Source organism: Hesperophylax consimilis, chromosome 18 (genome assembly GCF_061612785.1).
Source record: "Hesperophylax consimilis isolate HC1 chromosome 18, BYU_Hcon_1.0, whole genome shotgun sequence".
Taxonomy (NCBI): Eukaryota; Metazoa; Arthropoda; class Insecta; order Trichoptera; family Limnephilidae; genus Hesperophylax; species Hesperophylax consimilis.
In genome coordinates this window covers 16,983,001-16,993,258 of record NC_142853.1, presented here as the reverse complement: position 1 = coordinate 16,993,258, position 10,258 = coordinate 16,983,001, and the positions used below count along the sequence as shown (strand labels likewise).

The 10,258-nt window shown below is 35.1% G+C and overlaps 2 protein-coding genes across 2 annotated transcripts; both read left to right on the top strand.

The window, feature by feature from the left end:
• Window positions 1-480: 480 nt before the first annotated feature.
• On the top strand, window positions 481-1,762 carry LOC149415447 (polyisoprenoid diphosphate/phosphate phosphohydrolase PLPP6). Its single transcript, XM_089642393.1, has one exon. It carries the CDS (start codon window positions 672-674, stop codon window positions 1,314-1,316), a length of 645 nt encoding a protein of 214 aa, XP_089498519.1. The 5' UTR covers window positions 481-671; the 3' UTR covers window positions 1,317-1,762.
• A 2,525-nt stretch (window positions 1,763-4,287) lies between these two features.
• eIF3f1 (eukaryotic translation initiation factor 3 subunit f1) lies at window positions 4,288-8,894 on the top strand. The gene is made up of 5 exons (XM_089642392.1): window positions 4,288-4,438; window positions 4,637-4,783; window positions 6,436-6,659; window positions 7,885-8,016; window positions 8,429-8,894. Exons 1-5 carry the CDS (start codon window positions 4,330-4,332, stop codon window positions 8,654-8,656), a joined length of 840 nt encoding a protein of 279 aa, XP_089498518.1. The 5' UTR covers window positions 4,288-4,329; the 3' UTR covers window positions 8,657-8,894.
• The last annotated feature ends 1,364 nt before the right edge of the window (window positions 8,895-10,258 follow it).

Below are 10,258 nucleotides of genomic sequence, written 5' to 3'. Positions count from 1 at the left end.
CTTCAAATGCTAGCTTGCTTGAGTGAATTGCAATGGTCTCAGAACTGTCAATTACCTAGCTCCCTATACGTAGATGATACCTCCCGCTATTAAACGAAATATGCACGATTTGGGAAAAAAGGCTGAAATATGCATTAACGTCGTAATTAGAGAGTTATATGCATTTGCATATGCAAATATGCAAATGCATATATAATCCAATGTCTAATTATTACCCCTTCAGATTTCAGCAAGAAAAACACATATTTTTCAAGCCGTTTTATAAAATACCATGTTTCAAAAGAATTAATAGGTTTGATGATCTTTTGATTTAGCAATGCGTTTTTTTGTTTGAATAAAGTCTGCAACAAGGAGAAAATATTAATATACGAAATCTGAAGGCGAAAAAATAACTATTTATTTCGTTTTTATCATGCAAGTCTCGAAAAAATATTAGGCTGGCAACACTATTATTTTTGTTCACGTATTTTAAATGTCACTTTGATCTTTGATTTTATTTGTGCGATTCGTCATCCTTTTTCGACTGATCACATAAGCCACATAAATAAGAAAAGCTAGAAGTTATTTTTAGCCTGTTAAAGTGTTAGTTTAATACAATACAGTGCAATTTACCAGTACGACTTTATCTCTGTATATTCTCGAGTGTTTTATTTTAAATTTATGCCATCGCAATGAAGTATAAATCCGAAGACTACGAGGAAAAGAGGAAAGTGCATCCAATGCTGAAACGGGTTCTTTCCAAAGATGTACAATTGACGAGGACTTTTCTGTCAAAGGCAAAAGACATAACAATCTTCCGTTCTTTGAAAGTTCACCAGAAACTTTTAGAGATCTCCTGTCACGGGATAGTTTGGCTTGTGTGTGTCGTCGGCTCCATTTGGCTGCTAGGCAATGAGGATCTGTACCAATTGCAGATGAATCTACTTATGGCTCTGATTCTAGATATAATTTGTATCGCATTTTTAAAAGCGCTGACCAGAAGGAGAAGGCCGTCTCCCACGAATGACATTGGACCCGATAAGTTCTCCTTCCCTTCGGGTCACGCCAGCCGCGCTGCGATGCTCGTCTACATATTTGTGTATGTCAATCCTCTGCCCATCATATGTATCCCGCCATTACTAGCCTGGCTTGTGACCATGGCAATATCTAGAGTTGTTGCAGAAAAACATTTTCTATTGGATATTTTTGGCGGAATTGGTATAGGATTCTTTGAAGGATTGGTAATGAGCGTTTTGTGGCTGAGCCGAGATTCTTCTAATTATTTAGTTTCATGGTTATCAGATGAAAAATTAGTTGGTGGAGATTATCACGTATAGTGTTTGTATTTAATTTAGTCTTCTTTTTCAAATTCTTTTGTGAAATTTTTTTCCCCCCGAGTCCAAATAATATTTTAAATAACTTTTTAGTGATGTATATGATATTTGCGTACTTGTTTGATGGCCTAGTTTTGGCAATGTTTCAACCATTGTCTGAGATATTAAAAGCAATTCACGTATAAATCACGGTATTTTATGTGGGTTGTACTAATTATTAACAAACCAATTAAACTCTTGTTTCATGTTCCAGATTGATAAAAAAAATTTATAAAATATCTATTTTCATAACACAGCTTCACTTTCAATGATATGTTTTCGCTTTTTAATGTAGGATCTCCATTTACGTGCTTAATTCCACATTGCTTTACTTATAAATTTATTACCAACAATATTATTTTTACTGTACTTTATTTTTAGCATGCCTGTTTGTATTAATAATTATTATCATTGATATTTGCATTTTAATAAATATATTATTGTTGACTAAAAGGTGTTTTATCATTTTAAAATTCATTTTTATCAACTAAAAAACTGAACAAATAAGATAACGTCAACATTATCAATTTAATGCGAGTAAAAGTTATTATTGATATTATTTGTCACTTCTAGTAGGTAATATTTAGATAATATTCCAACAGTAACCCCCTCCCTCTCATTCTCCCCTTTCCTACTTTTGCAAACATTTAAGAACTTTTCCTTTTTCTTTTGAGGAAACAGATCTGGTTTCAACGGGATGGTGCTACGACCCATACTGCTTGAGTTTCAATGAAGAAACTGCTACAGATGTTCCCTGTGCGCCTCGTCTGTCTGAGCGGTATAGTGGGGTGACCCACGTGGTCACCTGATTTTAGTATTTGCGACTTCTTCCTGTGAGGCTATTAAGGAAAATGTTTTTAAGCATTGGCCTCACACCTTCGAAGAATTCAGGAGGAAATCGACAAATGCAGCCGAACACTTAGAATTCGCCTTCATCAATGTATCGCTGCTGGGGTATCATAATGATGTCATCTTCAGGACTTGATGCATAAAACGGCATGATGTAGCAAATAAAATAAAATAAACCCCATTTTTGTAAGTTCTGGTGTACATTTTTAATAGCCCTTCAAAACTGCAATGTCTGTTTTGCTGCACCCAATATTATGAACCTGTTTCCACTACTAAAGCTGTTCTTCCCATTGGGTCGGTATCGGTAAGCGATCGACATAAACCGTAGACCCTGCACAGAAAATTCCCACAGTGGCTGCGCTGCAAATCAGATTAAACTTTACTTTTCTGCGCGGTGTCTTCGGTTTATGTCGATTACCTACTGTCATCACTAAAAACATTCCTTTTGAAAAAATGTCAATAGACCAAATGATTACTTTACATAAATTAAATATCTCGTCTGCTTTATCCTCTGTCTATCTCTTGGGTAGGTATATTTACACTGCAATATAATGTCCTTAAATATTATAATATTTACTTTACATAATTGTTAATCGGATCAGCTGTATGAAATTGGCTGTGCCTATGAATTATACCTTTTGTAGTTTGTTATTTTGCATAATAAATTTTAATTTATATAATATGACATATTTTACTGTACCTACACTTTTAGAATTTATGATGGTCTCCATAGTGTAGTGGTCCATGCGGGAAGAGAGAGACAAAAAGTAAGAAACTATTTAATATTCGTTTGAAGCAATAATACAACAATGTCCGCACCTATCTATTAAGTCAACTATTATTATAATTAATTTATGTATAGATTTCGAAATGGATAATCTTAGTTTTACTCATGCTCAGCAAATTTTAATATAATTAAAAGGCAAACTATCTTTTTTGAATTTTCAAATAAAATTATTTATAAGCACTTGGTAAAGTTGTCGAATTACGTTGTGTGCAAATGCTTTAAAAAACCACATTTGATTTCAACTTAAATATTATTTTATAAGCAATAATTATTAGCCTGAAACACTCATCCACATTGAAAAATCTCCTGATAAAAGATGCATGACGCCAACGGGACTTTCGATTTCCGGTCGACAGCTCTGACCACTGAGCTATGGCGGCTTATCTCTTATCTGCGAAATAATTCAATATATACTAGTGTGTCATTCAACAATTACTGCTTGTTACATTTTTTCCCGTTTTTTGTCCCGTTGGCGTCATGTATCTTTTATCAGGAGATTTTTCAATGTGGATGAGTGTTTCAGGCTAATAATTATTGCTTATAAAATAATTGTTACCCTTTGTGCTATGCATTAAAAAATCTTGTCTTAAACATTAGTTTACCAAAAAATAATAATCAACTTAAATATCTAATGAAGATAACTCCCTCCCTAAAGACGAGTTATTCTCAATTAGGGAGGTGTTAATTAAATTCAACAGCTTAGAACTTGTTTTTTTTGTATTGCTTATACACCTTACATTGCCTTACATTTTGAAATGCAAGGGATATGAAAAAAATGAAACATCAATGCAACTTTCCCACGACATAAATAGTTAGTTATTGTGGTAGTTAAGTTGAAACCAAGGTTTATGTATATATTTTTGCGGAATTCAACGACTTTATCAAGAATTATTGTTGATGAACAATGATTGTACAAAAGTAAATAACGATTTTTTTTTTTTTGGTGACCGGGTATGTCATCAAAATGACAATTCGACACACCTCCAAAAAATGATATAAAGTGATGAAACAAAAATAAGTTACATAGGTAACTATTAAACCTAGTTTTTGTTTCATCACTTTTAATGACTCTATATCACTTTTTAAAGGTGTGTTGAATTTTCATTTTGATGAAATATTATGGAACCACAGACATATGAATATCAACCGGAACCAATTTTTTTTGTAGAAATTATTCTCTACTTTGCAGGTAAGGTATGCCAAGCTCGAAAATAGCGAAAAAAATATGTTCATCTATGGCAACTGCTGCAAGTTTCTTGTAGTATTTATGGGAGAGTGGTTTATTTATGATTTATGGCAAATGGCAACACAAAACTAACCTCACATTCTTTCACGTCCAAAATGGCGCTTAACTTAGTTGTGAAGGTGCACCCAATAGTATTATTTCAAATTGTTGATGCTTATGAGCGTCGAAATGCAGACTCTCACAGAGTTATCGGAACCTTATTAGGTATGTAATTATAATGTATCCACCATTATTTGTGAAATACTTTGAGTAGACTGTTAAATGACATGTGGCAGAATCGGCTGTCAGATTCACAATCCATAAGGTTGTTGTTAGTCCGTCAGCTAATTATCAGTGTAAACGATGGCACCGGAGAATTATTTAATTAAATTACTTATTAATTGTTTGTTTATATTCTCTCAGGTTCTGTGGATAAAGGAGTAGCCGAGGTGACTAATTGTTTCTGCGTGCCCCACAAAGAACATGCCGACCAGGTCGAAGCCGAACTCAACTATGCCATGGATGTGTACGAACTCAATCGTCGGGTCAACTCCACCGAAAATATTATCGGTTAGTGATTATTCCTTTCTAATCAACAATACATCACAAAACATGGATGACTGTCACTTTTCAATGTAGACAACATTGCCCTGTGACCTTTTAGCAGTGAAAATTGGAAAATATATTTTTTATAAGCGATAACTCCCATTGTTTCATATTTTGAGATGCTTTCACCGCATGTCATTAATATGTAAATTAAATACATAGTTAATTGTGATAGATTATTATTCCAACTGATTCCATTTCCCATGTTATTATTTGTCTTAATTTTGTCTCAATCTAATTGGTAATTATTCGAGATCGCTGGCCATGCCATATACGATTGTTTTATAAATGAAACCTTTTGATTTAACTTAATTACTGTACAAGGAAACTATCTGCATTTGGGATTTACGTAAAATGAAAATTCGCTTTCGCTGTATGGGATGACAGCCAAAATGATTGTTGATGACGTTTTCTTGTGTTGGTATTCCTGCTATAAGGAATATGATAGGATATGTTAAGATAGGTTAGTTTAGGTTAGGTTAGGTTAGGTTAGGTTAGGTTAGGTTAGGTTAGGTTAGGTTAGGTTAGGTTAGGTTAGGTTAGGTTAGGTTAGGTTAGGTTAGGTTAGGTTAGGTTAGGTTAGGTTAGGTTAGGTTAGGTTAGGTTAGGTTAGGTTAGGTTAGGTTAGGTTAGATCAGTTAAGGAGAGTTGGGTTAGTTTTTTTTTTACATACAAAAATATATAGAATTGAAAAATATTAAAACTTGCCTTAATACCCTAATTTAATTAAACGTAATTTCGAGTGTTCCGCTAAAATAGTGTCTACCTAATATGCATGAATTAAATGGTACTAACGTTTCTTCTAGCCCCGCGTGAAGTATCGGTAATACCAACATATGAAAATATCGTTGACAGAAATTATTGGCAATGGTTGTCATCCCATACAATTTTCATTTTACATAATCAAAAATTAGAATGTTAAAATTAAAAATTTCCCAAATGCAGATAGTTTCCTTTTATAGTAATTAAGGTGAACCAAAAGGTTTTATTTAAACAATATTCGTATTTACTGTATTTAGCATGGCCAGCGATCTCCAATAATTACCATCTAATTAACTGATTGTAAGTGGTGACGACATAAGTTAGCAATTATGCATTTTGAGTTATCAGTAATTTATTTGCTAATATTTCTTTACATTTACTGCTAAATACTCCCAAATTATGTATCTATTATTACAGATGTCTCGATAAAGGTATTTCCCAGTGAGAGCGGCATTGAAAATAGATTTATGCTTTCTCAGCCTTTTTCTATAAGCCAATTATTTATGTTATCATGGCACTCTCCGTTGGGTGCTATTTCTCGCCATTTGCCTCCAGTCCTCAGTCCATCCCTTCCTGCTCCAATCCTTTTCTACCCAGTCTATCCACCTCTTCCTCGGTCTGTTTCTGGGTTGCTTCCACTGGGGCATCCACATAGTCAAGAGTTTTGTCATCCTTTCATCTGGAAATCTTTCTACATGGTCTAGCCCATCTTTTTGTTCTAAGTCTTTGGAACCTACAGAATCTTACAACGGTCTCATGCTCTAGGATCCATTTCCAGGTCTAAAGATTTTTGGTAGAACTCATTTATGTAATATCCTAGTTTTATAATAATCATTTTGTTTATGGTGTTCCAGGATGGTGGGCGACGGGCAATGAGGTGACCAACCACTCGTCGGTGATCCACGAGTATTATGCGCGCGAGTGCAACAACCCAGTGCATCTTACGCTGGACACGGGGCTGCAGGGAGCGCGCATGGGGCTGCGTGCCTACGTTTGCGTGGCGCTCGGCGTGCCCAAGGGCAAGCCCGGCTGCATGTTCACGCCTATCAATGTGGAGGTCACCACCTACGAGCCTGAGGTTTGTGCGATTGTCTTAACTTTGTCTGCGCCGCTGTGAGATCATTGGGGGCTATACCCATACAATTAAGATATTTGGAAAATTACTAAAGGAAATAAAAGTAGCAGAAAATGTAAACAAATTTACGCTTGCATAAATATGTGATTGATTCAAACTAAAAATTGATTAAAAATAAAATGTGTACAACAAATCCGGTTACTGAAAAACTTATAATATGATTGATGTTCACAGCGGGTACTAACTTACTCCCTTTTCTAAACAAAATTTCATTTCCATTCCAAATAATCCCTTTTAATTTTGCTAAAACCATACATAATCATAGAATTTGTTGCGTTGAATGATATTTGTACGTAGTTCCCACAGACATAGGAATTAATAGACGAGAAGATAATGGCGAGGGGTAAAATCAACTGTTGAAGAACGAAGGGAGTGAAGCTGACTGTGATTCGTCAATAAATCAATCTGACAGTAAATAGGCATCTCGCATTATAATATCACCATTTACTTCTTAAAAGTAAAATCTGCTTTTGAATGAATAGACATTTTTACATGGGAGCGCAAATTACTCACCACGTTGTTATGAACAAATTTGCGAAGTCCAAATTCGGCAAAAAAATTCGGTTCTATTTTCAGAGTCGAATATTTCGTTTAAGTATTTAAGTTAAGACACTTTTATAAATGTTCATAATTTACTTCCCAGCAACCAACCAGCTTTGTGTTTCGCGTCCAGACGTTTCTCGATGTGATAGTAACAACTGATCTATATTATACGATGTGAATATGCTTAAAATAAAGTAAAATAATGCTTATATATGGAATGTAATACGACAATTGGGTTTATTCTCTTTTTCACATCTATTTTTACAAGTTTTCATAGTACAAGTCAACATTTTGCCGTGTTATTTCGTAAAATGAACCGATGATGCCTCGACCATAGTTCGCACAAGAATGATGACGTCACGTTTTCAAATTTCACTTGAGGCCATACGCGAGCACAGCCGGCTCCAATGGAACCGGTATGGGGAGTGGGGATAATACGCTTTTAATCACTTAGGGCAGGTCTACTAATATTCATATGTCTATGGTAGTTCCTGATATTATCAATTATATCGATACAAATTTTCCATAAATAGTTTTGGGGCGTTGGCGTCATCTAACTGTTATTTTCAATGGCTAGTTGTATTTTGATACAGTACCAATTCTAACCACGCTTGTTCCATTCCAGTTGGTAGGCCTGCAGCTGTGCCAGAAGACCATGAGCATGAGCCGCGAGGGACGCACTCGCCAGGTGCAGCCCATGATGGACCTAACGCAGGTGGCGGAGGCCTCTGCCAAGCTAAGCACACTTCTGGAGACGGTAATTCATCATCTCAAATTGTTATATGCAAATATGTCTCCAAACTTTTGGTAAAGAGCAATTTTACTGACCGTTAAATCTACTTGATGGCATAATGAAATGGGATTATTTTGGAGACATATTTTGAAAAATGTTTACCCCGATCAGGTCACTTGGCCAGTATTAAAAAATGCATTTATTCGAGCATACACAGTTCACTTTATAAGCAAATTAAATGACTGATTCATTCTCGGTGTCAATTCCTTTGAAATGTCCATAGATACTGTGGAGTTGTGCATTCCCCAACTACATTATTTCTTATTTTATTTGTAGCCTTTATGAACTGTCAAAATGAAATTAGTCTCATTAAAAATTGTGGGGCAAATAAAAAAATGATTGTAAGTACTCTTTCTAATAATGTTGGTGTTTGCAGGTGCTATCGTACGTGGAGGACGTGCTAGCCGACAAGCAAGCCGCCGACAATGCGGTGGGCCGGTCCCTGCTTGACCTTATTAACTCCGTGCCCAACATGTCCAACGAGACCTTCAGCAACATGTTCAACACCAATGTCAAGGACCTGCTCATGGTCATCACGCTCTCCCAGCTCATCAAGATTCAACTACAACTCAATGAGAAGCTCACCCTGCTCACCTCCGTCTAGATATAACCCCAATATATCCTTTACTACAACTAATATAATATATTACTATTAATTACTTCATTCTACATAATATATTATATTGTTGTATCGAGTGTCGTTGCGCTGGCCGGGAACAAAGTGAAAGTTTGAGACATTGTGTTTTTCATTTGATAAATTCAGTGTTTTAAAGTTGGTTATTTTTGACACATTTTTAAGGTGGTCAGAAGTGGAAATAAAACAAATCTTTATTTCAAATATTGGTTTTATTTGGTATTTGTTTCATTGTGTAATCTTGTAATCTTTTTGCTGGGTGTAGTGTTTATGCGCCAATGACCAATTGCATACTGATAAGTCCTTGAATGGGTTCATTATTCATATATAATTTATTGATATATATATTATCCTTTTTAGGAATATGGGATGTTGAATTGGATGGGGAATTCGTTATTTATATCTATGCTTTTTATGCTATTCTCGCCAGCTAAAATATGAAAATGAATTTTATCCGATCTCTAGTTATTACAGCTATATAGCTTCTAAAATGTAATTTTTTCAATAAGTTTTGTGTACATAATACATATATGATTTGTACTAAATTTTCACCCACTCAGTTTCACTCAGCGTATATGACAAATAAAACATTGTGATTTGAGATTTTCAATGCTAAAAGTACTATATATGGATTGTGATTGATTTTTGGGGTATTATTCCGTGTTGCGCTTCCTCTTTTAGTCAAATGTTTCAGATAGCCTTCCAGTGTCCATCATCAAGGCAGATATTATGTTGATTGTGAAGAAAATTGTTTTTATTTGTTTAGAAGCGATATGGTATTGCCTATGTTAATCCTCTTAATGTGGTTTTCGCCGCTTAGTTTTGTAATAACTATCTAATGCCCGATTCTGAGAACTATGTATTAAGTTTTGCCCTATCCCTATTAATATTTATGGGTTTTTGCGAATTTCGATTGCCTCCGTAATTAGGCATACTCAATGCATTAGGGCCTTCCCGATGCTTTAGGCACAAACGGTAATTACCGAACACTTGCTAAAAACTTACTATTTAATGTGGGATTCTCTGTACAGTGAAACTCGGTTATGTATGATTTTTAAGGACATAGAAAAAACTTATTTTGTGGGTTCAATTAGGTTATTTGTTAATTAATGTTTTCAAGGTACCGTAAAAACCAAATACTGTCTGATGTGAAAACTTCTTATGTAGGAACCAGTGGCAGTTCTTCATATAGGGACGATGGGGTTATTCCCCACCAGATATTCCCGAGACTTCCTTAAAGACCAAAATAGTTTTTAAACTTTGTCTTCATCAAAATGAATGAATTCTGAAATAAACGCTTTAATAATTGCAGAAATATAATACAAAAAATTGTTGCGGAAGTAAGCTCCAAATCAAGGCTGCCCAACCTTTTTAACAGTTGGGCGAAATTGACGATTTTGAATCACTGGCGGGCCACTGAATACCTGACGGTTCCTATTTCCATGGGAGGGGGGGTTGTTAGAGAATTTCTATAAAACATAATTCCCCACAAAAAAAAATCAAAATGAGTGAATGAGGGGGGGGGGGTTGTTACGGAACTTCGCTGAGAAAAAATTCCGCGCACCCAAAAAC

Coding starts and splice junctions, on each gene's coding strand:
- eIF3f1 (XM_089642392.1), top strand. CDS start 4,330: ATGGCGCTTAACTTAGTTGTGAAGGTGCACCCAATAGTATTATTTCAA. Junction 6,660..7,884: donor TCACCACCTACGAGCCTGAG/GTTTGTGCGATT, acceptor GTTCCATTCCAG/TTGGTAGGCCTGCAGCTGTG. Junction 8,017..8,428: donor TAAGCACACTTCTGGAGACG/GTAATTCATCAT, acceptor TGGTGTTTGCAG/GTGCTATCGTACGTGGAGGA.
- LOC149415447 (XM_089642393.1), top strand. CDS start 672: ATGAAGTATAAATCCGAAGACTACGAGGAAAAGAGGAAAGTGCATCCA.